Genomic DNA, 21,095 nt, shown 5'->3' on the forward strand with positions numbered 1-21,095 from the left:
AGAAGAGCTGAGGGCTATTAATCTCCAGGGATGAACTTTCACTGCTGCCCGAAACGTTGGTTTTATTTATCTCCTTTACACACATACACACACACACACATCTAAGCACACATGCAGGCACACTCAGCTGGACATGATGGATGTCCCCTCTTCCCTTTGCTTCTCATCATTGCACTGTGTGCAGCTGATCACATTTCACCACCCTCTTTCTCCCTCACATCCTCACTCTCACTCTGGTTCTCCAGCTCTCTTTTTCCACCTTCCACACTATCTATACTTCATGGGCTCTAACAGACTCAATAAATACACCCAAATTAGTTTCATTGATTGTTGTACTCTACTGTGACTCTACACTCAGTAGCCCTTGAAAAGATCATTCCTTCTCTGGGTTTATCCTGCTGCTATACTTTTAGAACATCTCTATCTTTTATTTCTCCTCAGTCAATCTCTCAGTCAGTCAATGTTCCTCCACTGACTTATCTCTCTTCCTCAACTTCTTAAGCTTGCACACGTCTCTGCTCGCTCATCCCCAGTTGGACCCTGAATATACCAGGATGTGCTTCCTACAGAAACAAGCAACACTACAAGTGATCCTTAGTATTCATCAAGAACTTAATACACATATTAATTCCTATTACCAAATATGAACAACTAACCCTAACCCTAAAACAATAACACAACAAAAGCAAAAACTCATGTCTAATGCCTAAATTTAGCTCACTGAGAATCTAGAAATACACAACCAGGATGGGAACAAACAAACATGATATGAGAGTGTCCCACTTGAGTACAGACCTATTTTTCTGTATATATACAGCATCTTTTGGAAGTCAAATAAGGACATTAGCATCTTCTTTGCCTTTCAGGTAGAGACCTCCTACAGGAAATCCTTGCAAAGTCCCAACATGGGAAAATAAATTAAATATATCTTTACTCTCTGAATACTGAATACATTTTATGAGGCAAAAGTCTGTGTGGTGCACTTGTATCATTTAATTCTTTTGAACAGTTCAGTCTTCAATCCAAAGAGGAAAGATGCCCTCATCAAAAATGAGTTTTCAAAACAATCTCTTATCTAAACTTCATCAACACATGATGAATGTATCTGATGAAAAATACAAATTATGCATTACCTATCTGATGAAAAAGTCTGTTACTTGTCTATCACAATATCTTGGCAGGAAAAAACGACTGCCCAGAAGGTACAAAATCAATCTAAAAACATGTGGTAAGCTTTGGAAAATAGACAACACTAAGGAAATAGTGTAAGCTATCTGTAGATAATGGGCTAATACAAAAACTGGAATTACCGCCCTGCGGTTGTATGCCTACACCAACCAGCCAAGTTACAGGAAATAAGGTCACAATCTCCCCTTGTGTTCCCGAGTTACAGTGCTGAACAATGACAGAGTGTTTTTGCAGAACATTATGATGTCACTGTGAAGTTGACCTTTGACCATTTGGATATGACACGTGTTTATCATTGTATTATCTTATTATATTAGACATTTGTGTTAAACTGTGTCATAATTAGCCTATGAATTCATAAATTACATGCAAAAAACATGTTGTGAGTTCAGGCTGATCTTGACTTTTGACCTTTGACAACCAAAATCTAATCAGTTCATCCTTGAGTCCAAATGAACATTTGTGTCAAATTTGAAGGGATTCCCTTGAAGAGTTCCTGAGATATTGCGTTCACACTGTGACCTTTACCTTTGACCACCAAAATCTAATCAGTTCATCCTTGAATGTTTGTGCCAAATTTAAAGAAATTCCCTCAAGGTGTTACTGACATATTATTTTCATGAGAATGGGACAGATGGACATATGGATGGACAACCCGAAAACATAATGCCTCCGGCCCTGGCTGCCTCTGGCCGGCATGGAGGCCTACAGACATGGTGTAATACTTTAAGGTTACATACATTTCTGCTTGTATAAACAAATTACTAGACCAAAGCCATCTAATACCATTCATTGCAATGACGGTGTGGCTGTATTTTAATCTCAACCCGATTATACCTCAAACACGGTGAGGGCAAATGGGTGTCCCAGGTGGTGATGGGAGGACAGCAGCACTTTGCGGTTGTCTCCATTCAGATCCACACTGGACAGCAGGTGCAGCTTGGAGTCCACCCAGTACAAACGCCTATTGGACAAGTCTGTGGAGAAATAGAGAGGGGAAAGGACACGAAGGAGGGAAAGAGAGACAAATGGAGAGAGAGAGAGAGAGAGAGAGAGAGAGAGGGGTCATTCCAAGAGAAAAGGCCTGGGGTGAGAGGTGTATGAATGTACTGGCCCAGTAGCTACACCATCAATCTTCTTTGACATGACGGCTGAGACCCTGCGCTGAGAAAACACAGATGTGATTGTAATATTGTCGGTTGACTTCCTTGCTGGGAAAAATATATGTGCCCTTGAGCAAATTGATTAGTCTTGCTGGACTTATTTTAAAGGGTAAAGTCAATGTTTTACAATTCTCTCTCCTTGTATCAGTCCCCAATCCTGTTTATATTAGGACTGCACCATTTCTGTGCCTTTGCTACGGGCCACAGAGTAGTGCAGTGGTTAGCTTGAAAATCTAGACTGCATTGTATGTGACAGCAAAGGGCACAATCCCAGTATGACTTTGCTTTTATAAATTCTAAGAAACACCTACATATGTAGGGGTGCAGACATGAAAAAGTGTGCATGAATAAGGAATTCTCCCATATTACCATTTTTATTAAACAGCTTACAACATGAATGTTTACAAAGTACAAAGTTCTGCTCTGGGATTAAAAAATGTCTTAAAATACATTAAATAAAACATCATGAATATGGAACATCTTTAAAACTAGAAATTAGCTATGTAGTCACTGGTGGTTTCCAAAATCAATGAAAATATCTGCCTGTTTATTTTTGTTTTAGCCGACCAGTTCAGCCATTTTAACCACCAGGAGAAGTGAATAAACTTTAGTAGTCATCATCATTGTCTCATCAAAGGCAATGCCTGCTATTAAAGAACATATTAGGAAAATCGATTAAGGAAAGTCAGTATTGTACTTTCCTTAATCTATTTTCCTAATATATTCTTTAACAGCAGGCATTTGATCGCATGCTAAAGGCGAGTCAGCTGAGTAACTGATTTGAGAGAATCTGAAAATCCACAGAGCAATTTTCATTCACAACTTCTCCTCCCCTGACTCAGACAATCACCTGCTCTGTTCTCCGCTCCGTATGAAATCAATGTCCGAAGAAAAAATAATCCACCCCCTTCTCCCAGAGCATTATAGTGCAACTCTCTCACTCGCCTTACTCTAAAAAATAATTTGTTTTCATACAGATGCGGCGACACCTCAATTCCACAGAGTGTGGCGACTGTGTGCCGCTCTTTCTCTGCAGGCAAGGGCAGCTGAGAGAAATTGGCTGGTGCCGCGGAGGGAGTTGAAAGGGATGATGGGAGGTATCGACGGCACATAGCGTCTGGCTTATTAATTCAGAGGCCCGTGGTCGCTGGCTTGATTGATGAGAGCGAGACACAAACTGAGCTATAACAATGAGAGCTACTCAAGGGTTGCAACACCCCTAGACTGTTTTCTTCTCTGAACTCACACAGTTTGTCTCTCTTTGTTTCTCTCCCTCTTTCTGTTGGTGTTGTCTCTTTCCTTGTCTTGAATTTAGTCTCTTTTTTTCTGTCTCTCCAAAAGCAATCTCAGCAATATAATGTTGTTTTCAAAACTGGTCTCAGTGTTGACTGATTTTTCTGTCTTGGTATCACGGTACAGTTTTCTCTGCCCTGTTCGATGAGCCTTTCATATTACTTACCCAGGGTGATTCCATTGGGCCACTCGATGTGCTCAGACACCAACACTTGTCGATCCACTCCATTCATCCCAGCCTTCTCAATTTTGGCCTGACCTCCCCAGTCCGACCAATACATAAACCTGTGGGGAGATGTGCCGATAAGTTTGATATGAAAAGGACAAATTCAATGGGTGTGTATGTGTGTGACTGAATCTACTTAATTCCGTCACACAATGTCCCTGTATGACTCTGTCTCTATCTCATTTCTCTCTCCAAAATCAAATAGTTTTACTTCTGAAACAGGCCCTGCGGTACAGCAGGTACTGTAAACTTGGACCACTTTCAAACGTGTGTGTGTATGTGTCCACGAGAAACCTGTGAAAGCCTAGCTTCATTTGCATGTATTTCATGCTGGTCTAGGTTTGTAGAGTTCTGAAAAGAGTCCTTTGGGGAACTCAAATCATCAAAGACAAAGAGAGAGAGGCAGAATGAGCCACAGAGACAGTCACATTGTATCTGCAAATAATTGTTAAGCTGCTTAATCTAACAGATGGCTGCAGCACTACAGATAGTTTTCTATGGTGTAGTAAAATTATTTTAGCCCTACTTATTTTTTTTTTTAAGTTTCTTTCTTCTTTTCTACATAAGAACATTGGCTTTCACCCAATTCAGGGAATGACAAAGATAGTCACAGGCTTGTTCGACCACCCTGCCACTTCTTGCTTCCTGCCCTCAGAGCCTCCATCCATTGCTGCCCTTTCAACTTTTTCTTGCCAAAAAATCCCTCCACCCTTAAACTTCACCCACTCACCCTTGGTGTGGATCCACTGCGATGGCCCGCGGCTCGCTCAGCTCAGTGGCTATCAGCACTTTCCTCTTCCTGCCGTCCCCCGTGGCGACGGAGATGCTCTTGTTGCCTGAGTCGGTCCAGTAGATGTTCTTATGCACCCAGTCGACTGCCAAGCCCTCTGGGGAGTGGAGCGAGTCGATGAGCGCCACCTGCTGTGATGAGTCACTGGCCTTGTTGATGTAAGCACTGGTGGATGGTGAGGGAGAGGTGTGTTGGTCAGTGTTATGGAAATTATGAACACCCCAATCATTTACGAACAGGCAGAAAAAGGGAGACGGACACAAAAGTTGCACTTGCTAGATTTGTTGCTGTCTACACTGGTTTCCTTTTCTTGTGAAGAAAGATTTCAGATTACTATGTGCCTTAGATGCCTAGTTGGACATGGTGGGTAACAGGTATTCTTTGCTCTAGATAATGCTGTGTCAGGGGCACCCAAACCTGACACTTCTGTAACAACCTCAGCCCTCCCACCAAACACCACCTCCAAGGGAGAATGAGTCTGTCTTTATCCATCAGCAGCTTCCAAAACAACCTGCCCCTTTCTCTGCTCTTGTCACTCTTCCCATCTGTGTCTGTCCCTTTCTTGTGCTTTCATTTTCCTCTACCTTCCCACTCGCTTTCCGTCCATTCCTCTGTCACCGTTCACCTCTCCCTCAACTCCTTCACTAGTGTGACACATCTTCAGACATAACACACTATTGTTTTCATTACATAAAACAAGATAATACAAGATGACCTTGTTAAAACGTTGAGCACAACTGAACACAATGTCCCCAATTTACAGTATACCTCGTCATCACATGTTAGCAAAGTGTACAAGGATAAAGATGAGACGTATGGAAGGGAGGGGCGGCTTAACTAAAGTGGAGGCTGGTGAAGTCGTTGGATTGAGGGATGAGGTAGACACGGGAGAGTCAGATACTTGAAAGCAGATTGCGTTGTTAATTATTATTTGCCACTCCAGACGTCTTCATCAATGGGGGGAAAAGTTAGCCTGCTGCTGCCTTGTGATCTCTCTTGTGTCCTAGGGTTTATAACACGGATCCAACACCTGTCTCTCACTCGGGGGGGCAAATGAAAATGAGGGAGCAAAGTGGACATGGATGAAATCTCTCATGTTACTGGAGCAACAGTGGGCTATTTAAGAACTGTCAATCACAGACAACACACTGTGACAGCGTGTTTTTTTCTTTTTTTCTGTTATTACCTCGATTCTTTTGCACATCCTAGAGTCCAGATTCTACCTGATACATCACGCACAGATCATTGTAATGACTCCAATATTTGACTTTCGTACTGTACATTTTCACGCTCTTAGTATTATTCGCTGTGTAGTCATTTTGAGTTAAAAATATTTACGTAGATTGGATGAACAGGTTGGGATGATGAATAGAGGGCAGGCTGTGGTGAGGAATAAGACAGAGACAGATGAGTCCAAGACCACTGAGCAGATTGCATCTTTAATTGGCTGTATCATTGTTTGCAACAGACATCTCCATCATGGGGAGAAGTTAACAAGTCATCGACCCGTAGCATGCTAATCACTATGAATTAGCCTGGAAAACCACACTGTCACGGTGAGGGACAATGAGGAGGAATCACTTTTAAATACACTTTCTCTCTGATGACATGCACCTGTATCAGAGGGAAAACTACTTCACTGGGAAGTGAGATGCCTGAGTAGGGTCTATCATGTCGTCAGCATTGAGATTCAAGGTATTGCGCTCTTTAAAACAACTACAAGCAATGGAAGCAGTCAAGCATTCTTGAAACATTATATAACAGAAACCAAGTAATGAGATGGTAAAAGGAAAAAATCATAAAATGCTGGAAACAATGAAGCAGTGGTCGCCTGATAATTTAAGGTCCCATATTTTACCCTTTTCTAGTGTTTTATTTTTAAGTGTTGATGCTTAAGAAGATATATTTGTGGTTTTAACTACCAAAAACCATCTCAGTGTGGATTTATGTCCCCTCTCTTGGGCTTCTCCCTGGAACTCTAGTAACTACAAGTTGGTGAGCCAATCAGAAGAGAGGAGGCTCTGAGTTCCCATTCTGATTGGCATTTCTCTGTGGACTGAGCGCTTTGATACACAGTATTAATATAGAACCTAGACCTGCTTTATAATCAAAAAATTCAAAAATCTCACTTAATAATATAATAATATGGGACCTTTAAAATAAACTGCCATTTCATTTCACTTATAATGATTCAGCTTGACATTGTGCTCATGCTACCTGATGATAGCACTAATTCGTTGGAGCACTTAATGTTCTTCACAAAGGCCAAATAAATATGTTGATTAAGAGTTGTTATTTCTTTAAAATGACTTACAACAACCTGCACTGATGTGTCACAGTCACCGCTGGTTGTGGACATTTTACTGATGCGGTCTCAGAAGCTAGTTAGCTATGAAGAGAGATGACTTCACTATCGTTAATCCTGCCAACTAAGCTCTGGTTTGTTGATTATCTCTCTAATTGGGGTAAACAAACATCAATAAGCACAACATATAACATGCAATCAGCAGCATGTTTGCATTGAGGCTGATGGTATACATTAATGGTTTTGGATGTATACAAATAAATTGTTTTCAAAAGATGAAAAAGAGGCAAAAACAATCAAGAACAGCCAAAGATGATTAGACTGTACATATTTGCTTGTTGCGCGTGATTTAAAGTGACTGTGTGTGTGTTTATTTGGTGCCGCAAAAGTAGAGTCTATCATGACAAATTAGTCCGTTTGTCCTATCTCTATCACAAGCCCTTGAGTCTATCTCTGAGTTTGTGTAGGAGAGTGTGTATGCACGAGTGTGAAAATGTGTGTGCATGCAGATGAGTAATGGTGGTGATTATTGACGCAGTGAAATTAGAGTGAGCATATGGCTCAGCTGAGATGATAGAAGGCCCCTCCCACTATTCGCCAGCCATCAGGGTGACACACACACACACACGCATACACACACAAACCTACAGTATCTGTAATTGTGTATGAATGTGTACGTGTGCGCAGATGTGTGTGTGAAGGACAAACAGCTCCACCTTTTACTGTCAGACTGATGACACAGCCCTCCAGGTGTGACTGACACACACACTCTCTCTCTCTCACACACCCACACACACACACACACACACACACACACACACACGTACAGCCCCCAGGTGTGTCTGTCTCGCTACCAGAAGGTGTGCCAGGTTGAAGCAGACAAGATGGATAGATATAGGAGAGAGAGGATGACAGAATGGCTGAAGAACGAGGACGAGGTTATCTAAACTCCTAAAGTCCAGACTCTGTACAACGCCATTCATGGTTTTTATAGGCCTTACTCGCATCAGTCAAATGTACTGCGCATTGTGTGTGTGTGTGTGTATATGTGTGTGTGTGTGTGTTCATATATACCTGTATATTTTACGATGATATAAATCACACCAGAACATCTTGTTGGTGGAAACGTCTACATCCAGGGCCACGGCGTTTTTCAGTGTGGGAACCACTTGTGTATATTCACTCTTCAGCAGGTCAATGCGACGGATCTCATGGCGGTTGGTGAACATCAGGTACGGACTTTTTCCTGATGGAGCGGGAAAGACATTAATGTCACAATAATGTATAAGGACATCTCTCGAAGAACAATTTCAGCCATTTATTTACTACCTGACATTGGTAAGATGGGAGAGGGGGGCCACAGAGCTCTGGGGGGTAGGTGGAGACCCCTTGACAGCCATTAACCTACTATTATGACCCCAAAAGAGGGCATGTATCATTCTCAACCCACTCTCTATTACATATGGGCAATTTAAAATCCTGTCAATCATAAATGTCACAGTGTACATGTGAGAAGGAAACATTTGCTGATCTTGATAATGACATACAAATTGCACAGCACCTCTCAAAGCTGTATTTGAAAGGTGAACATGCATACACTTCATGCCAGGACTGCTGTATCTGTTCTTATACGTTACCAGCTCAACACATTGTGACAATTGTCAATATTGCAGCCTTTATATAAAAGTCTATCTGACGATGTATGGTGTATAAAAGTTTGTCCTGCAATTTTTCATAAACATTCTTACTGTGTGATGCTGACATGAGAGGTCATTGGCTGTGGTAACTCCCACCCTTGCCACCTTTATGCGATGTATTTATATCATGTTCAACTAGCTATACAATGACAACTGTACACCTATTTTAGGTTGGCTATATGTGTATTTGACTTTGTTCCATTTTGACACTGAAGAAGACACAGAAACCTCAAAATATTTGTCCGTTTGCACTATTAAAGGCTGCAAATCAATCTCTGTGCTCAAGTCCTTTTTCCCCTGTGACTGCAGCAGTACTGTTTACAACCTACACATACTGTTGTCTACTAAGATACCGTGGGTGAGTTGATGTTGGTTCTTATTCCCAAGAGGAAACATAATATGAGTTAACTGAGGTCTTGTTATGCATTTGTACTATTTAGGTCCTAAAAGCATGTATTTTTAATAATGTTAGGATAATAATATATTCTCCACACACACGCACGTGCGCTCGCATGCACACACACACGTTTTTTGGCACAACATAATGTTATTCACTCAATTATTCATACAATTATACGCTGACTGCAGGAAAGTAGCTTGTACAGTGTGTGAGGTGGTCCAAACTAAAAGCACAGAAGGCTGAAAAAGGGAAACATTCATTTTAAAAGTGTCGCTGAATATGTGTGAGAATGTCTGTCTGTCCTGCTGCTTTAAGTAACAAAGCACACTAGGCTGTGTCATTTCTAGTAGCCCAACAACTAGAAATGACACACTGTTCTATTTTTAGTGCAAGAGTGTGTCAAAAGTGTGTTTCTGGGTTCTCAACCTCAGGTGTGTACAGTGCATGATGTTGGCTGGCACATTAGTTACCTGCGGCACATTTTTCAGCAGTCTGAAGGTGAGCATGACTCAAGCATTTGAATAAATCGCCTGCAGTCAACAAGGTCAACTTTGCTTTTGGTACATGCACACACAAAAAATATCTGAGCTTTGTGCGCATGCCTGCATAAGGTAGAGACACTCCGCTTACAAATCCATGAGATTTACCCTTAAACATATATATCATCCATCGACCTGGGCTCCAATAATTTCCCTTTAATTTGTTTTGCCCTAGATTTCTGTCTGTCTGTCTGCCTGCCTGCCTGCCTGCCCGCCTGTCTATCTTTTATTCCCACCGATACCCACCCATCACATTTTCTAGCTCCTCTCCCTCATCTTCACTTCTCTCTCTTATCTGTCATGTCACTCTTCACTCCCCACTGCCCAGTAAAGTAGAAATGTGACGTAAAGCATTTAAAAAAGAGTCAAAGTTGGGCTACAGTAACTCTGACTATACACACACAGACACACACACACACACCGCGCACACACACACACAAAAGCTCATACTCTCTCTGAGAACCGACCATGCCTCAATAGGTTTCCTCAGCCCCGGTTTACTATGGGCTACTACACAGGGAAAAAATATTACATTTCTACTACTGTTTGGATCCAATCATTTTCCTCTGACTACTGGGTTTGTAACCATCAATTTCACCTGCTGAGAGACACAGAGAGAGAGAGAGGGAGGAAGAGAGAGGGAGAGAGAGAGAGACAGAGAAATGAAGCAGGAGCGAAACAGGCAAAAGAAAATGCGATCGATGCAGGTAGAGTCATAGAGAGATGACGAGTAAAAGGACGTAATTAAGAGAGGAAGAAAGAAGAAATAGACATCGACAACTCAAATGACAGCAGGGGAGAGAGAGTTAGCTGGGCGGAGGAAGAGGGAGGAGAGCGAGTATGACAGGATGATAAAAGAAAGTAAGGGCATTCTGAAGTATGTATAATAAGGACAGAGATAGATCCAGCTTCTCTTTCATCAATCCCCTAACTCACTTTTTCAAGACATATCTTATCCCTCATCACTGATGTCGCAGCAATATGTCCTCCTCGAGGTAAAAAAAAAAAAAAAAAAGAGCTGAGTCACTGTTTTCTTCAGGCCATGGAATTAGAGATGTCATCGAAAAAGTGCAATATTATCTCTCCTCACTAGATCCCAGCGGAGCAACAGTCTGCTGTCTCTACAAGAACAGGGTTCCCTGGATATATTTTAATCTGCACTGCCAGTTTAGGGCTGCTCTCCTCCATTAGCCAATTAAGATAATGTGGTGAAAAGATAAATACAGGCTGGGGGAAATGCCGTCAAGCTCTGCAGGGGCATTGATTTGATTTGCACCAAAGCAAATGTTTATGTTGTGGAGATATTGCAAGGTAAAAGGAAAAAATCTGACATAAAGACAATCAGAAAGGTCAGGTCAGGAATAAAAAGTGTGAACTTCTGCAGGCTGATGGGCCATCTCTATTTGCAGCCAGTGTGAATGGACCCACACTGGATGAGGTTATTATAATGATGTCATGTGTGGAAGAAAACACCCATGTCTAGGTCCGCCATGCTCGTTAAGACATACAGACCATGCTAGATGATAATGAAGAGATGCTGCAGCAGGGGACACAACAACTTGTCAACAACTTGTGTCAAATGCCAAAAAGTCATCCTATTTGCCAGCGTTCCTCATGGTAAGTACTTTATATATAACGGGTCATTATTTTTGAGGTGAGAAAATTGTTGCATTTTTTTATTCTGATAAAAGTTAGTATTTTTTGCACATCTGCATTTTAAAATTGTGAGTTATAAAGCTTGCTAGGTCACTGAAAAAAATTAAGAGACAAGATACAAATAATAAATATCCAAGTGCAAAACTGTATTCTGGATCAATGTTACCAATATTCCCACAGGCAGACAGAATAAAATGTTACGGGCTGGTACATTAAAAGCCCAAAACTGCAGGAAAAACTTCTGAAATGAGGTTTGACAGTGTTCCACAACATCTTGGGTCCCATGGCAAAATCTTTTGACAATGGGGAAAATCTGACCACTGCTTTAAACCCATTTTGAAAAGTGTGTGCTCAAACTGTCAAGTGTTGCACAAACTGCTCTTGGCACAGTGGTTAAGCCCGCAGTCTACTGTAGATGAGAGAGGGAACAAGAAACAGGAGAAGGGAACAAGAGTGGAAAGGAAAGCAAGACTTTTGGTCCAAAGGCAGTTTGTAAATTTCCTCTGTGTTGTTGTGACACTGTGTCCTGCTTTTATCAACCAGTTTGTGTGTGTCCCTGAAAACTATCCCCACTGTTCACCGATCCTCACTCCTGTCTGTGAACTTTCATTTGACTACCTAACAGGGCTCAGTTGTCTACCGTCATTAAAGGGAAATTTTATTGTCTGCATGTGAATGTTACATGTATTAAGAAAAATTATCAATTAAGTTTGTCCCCACTCATGATGAGTGACACTTCAAACATACGGAGTAGTCACCATTGGGTTGTTAGTAGACCTGTATTTTGTTGAATAAGACAGTGTTAAAACTGGTATTTCATTTAGCATCTTTTAGAAAGGTAAAAGAAAACAAACAAATGTGGACATTGGCAAAACATTTTTATCCTGCAATACTATTGTAATTGGGGGCCTCCCACTGTTTGGAAGGTTGGTGGTTCAATTCCCAGCAGCTTCTAATTGCTCCTAATGTATCATTGGTGTGAGTGTGTGTGTATGGTAGAAAAAGCACTATATATATATATATATATATATATATGTAGAAAAAAGGCACCACATAAATGTGTGTAAAGTGCTTAGAGTGGTCAATAAGACCACTAAGAATAAGTGGTATATAAGTGCAGTCCATTTAGCATTCAATTGTCTTTCTGATCAGTTACTGATCAGTTGTGACACAGAATAGTGATAACAATGAGGAATAACACCACAAGCGTACATCATTGTTCTAAATGGGGGACAGATGTTAGCGTCCTCCTCCATCCATCTCTTACTCCCTCTTGGTCTCTAGCCTTCCAAATTCAGTTTTGTATTTGCTCTGGTTTACTGTATGTATGATGGATGACTGAACTGGTCAGAAAATGCTTCAGAAAATCCTGTTTGCTTCCTCTCTTCATCTGTCTCACACATGCAGCAAACTCCCACTCTCTCTCTCACTCACACACACACACACACACACACACACACACACACACACACACACACACACACACACACACACACACACACACACACAAACAATAAGAACTCAAGCTGACGACTCAGTGAGTGGCATCACACCCATAAAGGTGTAAACACAAAAACAATGAATGCAATTAGTGTAGAGCAAGGCTTCCTTCAGGGGACTTAATGGATGCTGCGGCATACTAACATGAACACCCACACACAAACCAGTTTAGAAGAGGGAACACATTATGACTCCAACCTGAGACTTTACTTTTAATTAGCACAGCTAGTGTAACAGTTTCATATGACTTGGAAATGAATCTACAAAGACAGGAACCATGTGTTAGGATTAGCATGAGAACATACAGAGCAGAGATTTTTGCATAGCTTTAAGTGACTCTTCTCACAATCATCTGCACATTCTTGCACTAACCACCAACCAGGAAATGCAGAAAAATACATCTCTACATGGCACTGTGGGTATGCGTACCACGATGATGACATTGTGTTTTTGCCAAGTGTCTCCGAGACAGAGGCACAAATAAACAGCCTGGCGTTTGACAGCCTGAACTTCAGTGTGTGCAAATCATACTGTCACTTGGCACATGTCACATCTCATCACAGAATGCAGCATCCCTCACGGACAGTCAGTCACAGGAGGGGGATTGTATCTCCGTATGAATGTTGACACGACTCCTCTAAATAACTAAAGTGTATATGCATGCTGATGTCTTTGGGCGTGCATGCGTGTGATTGGGTATACAGTACATGTGTGTGTCGAGGAATGAGTTCATGGGCCAGTGCAGCTTCATTACGTCCACAGAACCTCAGCTTCACACAGCAGCCGTCTCCGTATTTATGGTCCCATCTCTATTTGCGCCTCTGAATAAATAAACCTCAACATAAACAATAATCCTGTCACATTTTCTGTCTGTTCCTCTTTCTGTCTCCTCTGGCACGCTATAACATGTACCACAACCAACAGTGCGTATGCAAGTCTGCATTAATTCAATGAGCAGAGACATTCATACAATGCATTCATCCATCTGTCTTGTTTCTCCTCTGCTTCCTCTCTAATAAATGCCTTGGCCCCTGACAAGGACTGTTTGCTCCGCCTGGCACTAATAAAGATTCACACAGAGACACATGAAGCAATCATTGGTGTTTTTTATGCCACTTAGCTTAAGAGTGAGGGCCTGTTTTCTGCTTTAAGCTCTCTCATTACCAGACCAGTTCACCCTATAATGACTCAACCTAAGACCGATGGCTGTAATCACTAATAACACTCTTCTCTCTCTCCCCCTCTCTCTTTTCCTGCAGAAAAGTTAATTTGCTGTGTAACTCAATCTGTTGAGGATTCCATTCACAAGTAAAGGTGTAGATGCAAGGCATTAACGCCGCCTTAGCAAAAGGTTATATCTCCGGTAGAACTTTATAGTGTAGATAAAACACCTGATAATGCAGCGATTATAGTTTCTAATCCCTTCTAGGTCTGCAGGTACAGCAAGTACCCCTCTATTCGTTTAAACAGAAAGGATATATTGTGGTGCATGTTAAACAGCACAGTCCATCATGCTTTTTTATTAATGAAGTGGGCACAAGTGATTACCACTGTCCAGGACTGTTTGGTTTCTTTTCAGCACTGTCAGATGTAAAACGTACAGTATATCCACTTTTATCAAAACATCACTGCACATCAGAAGCTCTAATTTGTCAGTAGTGGCAGGAAACGTTATCTGCGCGTGTTTGAATGGTTGTTGACAGACAGCATCGTTATCGCTAAAGCCAGCTGTAACAGACTGAGAACGGGGGAGCCTGATTAAAAACCAACAGAATTCACACTGAGCTTTTCAAAAAGGCAGCCGTAGGTGCGGCTAACAAGCTACAGTTGCATTCTCACCTCAGGGTTTAGGCAGCGCATTTTTCAGTAACAATCCTGCCTAGTGCAGCTTTAAGGACAAGATTTTATTTTCATTCACAGTAACTGCCCCGGAGTGTTTACCCAGGCCAACGGCGGATACAGACCTGTGTCCTATAGCGAGTGGGCAGGAGCCCCCTCCTTACACAACATCCTTCCCTTAACACTCCAGGGAGAGCAGAGGCAGCTGGCTGCAAACTTTTCATTAGTGAGGACTACAGAAAAAGATGGCAAATATTTATCTTTGCACAGATTGCTGTGCAGGGCCTGCATACAAAGCATGCCTCTCCTTTCACCGAATCCCACAGTCTGAGAATAGTGTGGGATGTGACTCGGTAGTTAGGGCTGCTGGAATGGGAGAGTAAGTAGTGTGTATAGAAGAGTGGGTCTCCATTATTTTGGTGAGAACATCCATCTACGACAGTGTGTGTCTTTACTTGTGCAAATGGGTGTGAGTATGTGTGTGTGTGTGTGTGTGTGTGTGTGTGTGTGTGTGTGTGTGATAAATGGCTTACCCACGGCCTTGCAGGTCTTAGAGGCATGGTCCATCTCGTAGCCTTCGTAGCACTCACACTTATAATCTCCTTTGTAGTTGATGCAGATCTGACTGCAGGCGTCTGGATTCTCACATTCATCTATGTCTGTGGAGAGAAACATGGCACCGAGAAATAAAGATCCAAACAAAGCGATGGAGACACACACTGTTATCTTAGTCTGAAGAATGAGAAATAAGATAAGAACATGTTCATTATCTAAGATGTTCACAATCTTTCAAGAGAGAATCTTCGCTTCAAATGAGAGTCTGATTCTTAAAATTGAGTTTCAAGTATTTACTCTACGTCTGTTGGACAAAGAGCTTCTACAGATAAATGGAGAAATGTGAATGCTGAACTTGTGAAACAATACTTTGATTTAGACAATCATTTCTTTTCTGTGTATTACAATTACAATTTCACCTATTTACCTAAAAACAAGTCTATACTGCTGGCTGAACATTTTTCCAGTATGAATCAATAGTCTGTCTACAGAATATTTTACCTGCCCACCAGACAGAAAACTTTCTCCTGGCTACTTCATTCTGAACTAGAATGGCACTCTGTAATTCTCCCTCGGCCAAGGCCAAACACTCCTACACACGTCTATCTAGCTCTTATAATAGAAAAACTAGAGGAAAAAGGAAGTGGTCTGAGACGTCAGCATTATACAACTCATACAGTTCGACAGCTGTATGAATTGTCTCGTTGCTTTGTTGCAACCCCTATTGTTATTGTGTCATTTTATGAGTTGCATTTTGCATGAAATACTGATGTAAGCATTCCTAAATGCTACTGGCGCCACATGCACAGTTACTTACTGTGAACTGTACAAACCCATAAATCCCAACTCCATAAATAAGTCTGATTTTATACAAGGTCCAACATTATTTCCTTAGAAACTGAGAAATATCTTGAAAAATGAAATTACTGTATGTTAAGTAAAAGTCATGGATCCGCAACTTTGACCAAATCTGCAAAGAAATTTAACAGGTTCTTCAATGACCCATCCCTTTTCACCCAAGTTTGGTGAAACTCTGCTGACAAACAAAGAAACAAACGGGTGAAAACATTACCACGGTGGCCAAGGTAACAAGGGACTCAGTCACAGTATGGTACATGTCAACACCTTAAACCAAATAAAACTGAGACAGCTGCTCAGCGCTTTGAGAAATATATGCTGATGAGATGAGAAGTTCAATACCAATTTCATCACACTGAGATCAGCAGCAGAAACTGCTTTCCCATCTCTGTCCAAAATAAAAACAAATCACTTCGAGCTGATTTCAAAGGTGTCTTCTTAATCCAACTGGTTTAGAAGTAGGAATGTAAAAATGTGTAATTGTGGTTTTAGGGACAGATACAAGATTCATCAGTGATCATCTGTGATGAATGAACCATGCGATTCTCTGCCTATCAACTCTCCAGCTAAAGTCCATGTCGGCAGTTACACTCACACAGTGAGCCCAGGTGAACAGCTTTAACAAACCTGTACATGAGTAATCAAAGATCATTACAGTGAAATGTGGCAAACGTTAAGATAAATCATAACATTACTGTAACATATGATGTCTTGCTGTAATACATTGCAATAATGAGCTTAGGAGATGGTCTCCTCTAATATTTTATAGATCCATCCCACAATCTGGACCTGACAACCACGTTATAAAGACAGGACTTGTGAGAGTGGTTGTTGGTCAATTAATAGCTCCAACTTAAAACTAACTTAAATACAGGAAGTCTCACTCACATGTCAATTTAAATAAAGTAATAAATAAAGAAGGCACAATATGTAAACAAAACTGCTTTACAGTGGATGGAGGAAAAAAAACTGTTTCATTCTGTATTAAGGTAGGCCAAACTCAAGTCATGTCAAACCGTTCTTTTAACCAGAATTGGGCCAAAAATAAGGCTGATAGCTGCGTGAAATCCAGATCTCTCATAGAACACTTCAAAGCTAAGGCGAAAAAAGGCTCGAGCAGGTTTGGCAGTAGTTTTGTCGCATAACTTTTTTTTTTCTTTACCTCCGCAAGACTTTTTGTCCAGGAGTTTGTAGCCAGAGGGACAGTCACACTCATAACCAATTCTCCGGTCCCTGCAGATGTGAGAGCACCCGCCATTGTTGTCGGCACACTCATTGAGGCCTGCAGAGAGAGAGTGGGTCAGTAGGAGGAAGGACGGAGGGATGGTCAGGGAAAGGAGGGGAGTTATGGAGGCAAAGAAAGAGGAATTGAATATTGATGAATTTACTCCAGCAGGCTTTTGGACAGAACAATACAACCTGCATAAGACACAAAGATAGAGAAAGACAAAAAAAAAAAACACAAAACATGGTTATAAGTGTGTGTGTGTGTGTGTGTGTGTGTGTGTGCATAGTTTTAATCATCCTGCCAGTTAAGGGAATGTTGTCCTGTCAGCTCTGTCTGTACACATCAAAGTACCACTGAAAAAGAAACAACAATGAGCTTAAAAGTGGTAGAAAGCGAGAGACAGGAGTGTGTGTGTGTGTTCATGGCCCGCAGGCACAGTGTTAGCCAAACGCACCTGGAACCAATCCATTCTCCAACAGAGAGCTTGGCCATATGCACCAGGTGCCACTCCACCATGATGCCTATTGTTGCACAAGCACACGCTCTCCTTCATCCTCTCACCCCAGCCCCCCCCACCCCCCCCATTTCCTGCCCGTTTTGTTTTTAGCAGATCAGCTATCTCTCAGTCTTCATTCCTCTTGTGTGTCCTTTCCCTTTTGTATCAGTTTCTGCACCTCCATTTATCCTTTTGTCTTTCAGCGACCCTCCTGGGAGTGGAGAGGGATCGCTGCCGAAAGCTAAAGCTGGTACTTCATTACCGGTTTACATTAAAGATTTAAGCTTCAAGGCTACAGGTAGCGCTGTGAAACAGTGAGACTATGAGAGAGAGGGAGAGACAAAGAGACAGAGAGAGAGAGAGAGAAAGAGAGAGAGAGAGAGAAGATAAAGAGCAAGAATAGAAATTGAGAGAGACTGACAGGGAGAGGAAGAGGGAAGGAATGACTGTGAGAAATTAGCATGACATTTAACTAAAATGAAGGCTGAGTTTATTCCATCAGATAATAACAACTCAGCTCAGTGTCAACTTAATATGAAGTAAAGTAAAAGAATGTGAAAACATGCAAACCTATTTCAACTGATTCATTTTAATCCAGCAGCCGCTACAGAACACATTATAGGGCAAAATTATGTGGACACTCAAGTCTGCATCTGTATGGTGTTGGTGTGGGTCGTTTTTTGCGGTCAAAGTGGACGTCACCAATATTGGGTCAAACTCTAGAAATGATGGATACTACACTTCTCACAATGCATCATAACACTGCAGTGTCTTTCATTTGACCCTTCTTGCCTGTTCAACCTTTCAAGCTTTATGTCCTCAGTTTGTGAAGCAGAAAAAAAACTTTTGTCATGTTGACCCTTGTGTACAAAAAAAAAAAAAAAAACTCACAACATCACTGGATTACTATTTCCACAGGCTGAGTAGTACAACCCCCCCGTGACTAGGGACTAATTTTGATGATGTGTGAAAATGGGAAATCCTGGCATTACAGCATAAATGAAATTTTAGATGATTCCAACTTCCTGTCCACAGTTTGGGGAAGATCCTGTCCTTTCTCACCCCGACAAAACACACAAAGAAATTGTATTCAGAGTTCGGACTGGAAAACTTGGCAGGCCGAGATCTTTAGGATGAAGAGGGACACTGACTACAAGCCAGGCTTTATCGCCTGACATTGCTGCTCACAGCCTCCCTAATGCTCTTGTGGATGAATAGGAGCAGTTCCCGATAGCCAGGTTCCAAAATGGTGTAAAGAGCTTTGCCAAAAGAAAGGAGGCTGTTACAGCGGGATATTAATGCCCATGGCTTTGGAATAACACACTCAACAATCATATGGATGTAATGCTCAAGTGTCCATATATTTTTGATCTCATAGTGTAATTTCACTCCTCAGGATTTTTTTCCCCCATCTCCTGTTGACTCATTCATAAATTCCTTTTTAGCCATTTTCCATTGCTCTGGCCTGTCCTTTGTTCAGGAACTGTCACCTTCTGTAGGTGGTGGATAATAGTAGTTGTCAGTTGCGACTAAAACACAGAGGAGGCGCAGGTTTGCCTCTGGACACACAGAAAATCATGTTCAACATTAATGATATGGTTCCAGGGCAATCTCATTATAGTGTGTATCCATCTGCCTCAAGATCAGAGGGAGCTGAAAGGGCAGCATGCTCACATGCCTTTTCAGAGCAGTCTCCTTGAGTAATCTCAGAGACTTCTACTTGTACGTGCACTTGAGTGAAATTTCACTGATACATCACAAGTTGCTTCAATTGCAATTAATGAGCTACATTTACTTGATAGATTTTATCAACAGGTATGTTTCTCTCAACTGCTTCACTCTGTTTGCAACTGGATTGCTGTGAAGTCCCTGACTGAACCTCGCTAAGTGGTAATTATCTACGGTGTGTGTGCAATCTGTGTGGCTCCTTATGGGTAATGTAGTCCGGTCACGATTTCCTGGCTAAGATCACACTTCAGGACAGAGTCGCTTGGCCCTTTTGATCATATCAAGGCAGTTCAGAAATGTCCTGATTTACCCTGCCTTGATCAAATGAAGCTCCTTTTACTAAGAGGAGTGACCACCCACATCAGAAGTGGTCGATGACGCCCGGGAATGAATGTGTGCATCAGTGCTATTACGTATGTACGTCCATGTACTGTGTGCCTGAAGTGGTGAAAGAACTAATGAGTGTGGGTGTTTGTGTGTGTGAGGAAGACATTATCTTACCACACTCCTTCATGGGTTCATCAGACCAGTCCTTGCAGTCTTTCACATTGTCACACACTTTGCTGCTGTCAATACACTCCCCGTTCTTACAGCGGAACTTTCTGGGCCCGTCACACTTTGTAACTGTGATGAAGACACAACATACAGCAAAGTTAAAAATTAGGCTTTCACTTACTTTAACAGCTAAAAATATACAGTGTCCAGTAGCTTTATTGGGTGTTTTAAAAAAAAAATCATGCACAGTTGAGCCAGGTTAGCATTCTGCTAGATGAACTTTAATCCCACCAAGATGAAAATTGCTAACGTTCCAGTAAAAATTCTCATTATTTTCGGGGAGTAAAAAGTAGGTAGGTACAATAAATGTCACACCTTAGTAAGTAATACTGTAAAAGCTGGTTGCACATAGAGCAGACAGTCAGCCAGGAAGCTGATTTGTGCTGTCTTTGATCTCAGTAAGAGCTATCAGAGCAGTGCTTGATAAATAGATTAATTAGCTACAGCTACCTATAAAAATAGGCAGGTTATAGGTAGCACAGTGAAATGTAATGTTCGAGATGGTTTGTTGAGATTTTAATTGGTGGAGTTTATTGAGGACAATAAACAGAGAAGCCTGAGAAGCCAGAAGGTAAGGAACAGTATTAACATTTTTCCAAAGATGTTGGTTTATTGAACGCAAGGTTGGATTGACAGTGGCTCTGAACTGGATGATTTTATGTTGTGGTGAGTGGCAGGATTTGAAACTCTTTTGATTTGACCTCTTTTACAGAAATGAAAAGTGAATGAAAAGTGTCCGTTTTCTTTTTAAGCCTGCTGATTTTCTGACTTGTGTGTTTTATTTCGGTGCTTCGTGAAGCACTTCATAACTTGGATTTTGAAAAGTGCATCATTATTATTATTATTATTATTATTATTATTATTATTATTATTATTATTATCAGGGCCACCAGGCAGAGAGAGGCCAAGGGATGTAGTGCCTGGCTCAGGTAGCGAGACAGACTAAAGAGAGATGCACTGAAAGATAGCACTTAGATAGCACCTACTGTTATTTGCTGACATCAAACTTGGAGAGGACAGAACAGGTTTCCGTGCCTGCTGTCCCCCCTGCATTTTTATTTATTACTGAACATTGCAAC

At 41.4% G+C, this 21,095-nt stretch overlaps 1 protein-coding gene across 1 annotated transcript in view; it reads right to left on the bottom strand.

Moving 5' to 3' along the window:
- LOC111221492 (low-density lipoprotein receptor-related protein 8-like) overlaps positions 1-21,095 on the bottom strand; it is a 167,402-nt gene that overhangs the window by 18,777 nt on the left and 127,530 nt on the right. The window contains exons 7-13 of the mRNA XM_022744908.1: positions 17,172-17,291; positions 15,130-15,255; positions 10,200-10,202; positions 8,040-8,211; positions 4,601-4,825; positions 3,811-3,929; positions 2,026-2,165 (exon numbers count right to left, since the gene is read on the bottom strand). Of these exons, the coding sequence (XP_022600629.1) occupies positions 2,026-2,165; positions 3,811-3,929; positions 4,601-4,825; positions 8,040-8,211; positions 10,200-10,202; positions 15,130-15,255; positions 17,172-17,291 (905 nt within the window). The remainder of the gene's footprint in view (positions 1-2,025; positions 2,166-3,810; positions 3,930-4,600; positions 4,826-8,039; positions 8,212-10,199; positions 10,203-15,129; positions 15,256-17,171; positions 17,292-21,095) is intronic.

This window comes from Seriola dumerili, unplaced genomic scaffold (genome assembly GCF_002260705.1).
Source record: "Seriola dumerili isolate Sdu_G_001 unplaced genomic scaffold, Sdu_1.0 BDQW01000002.1, whole genome shotgun sequence".
Lineage (NCBI taxonomy): Eukaryota > Metazoa > Chordata > Actinopteri > Carangiformes > Carangidae > Seriola > Seriola dumerili.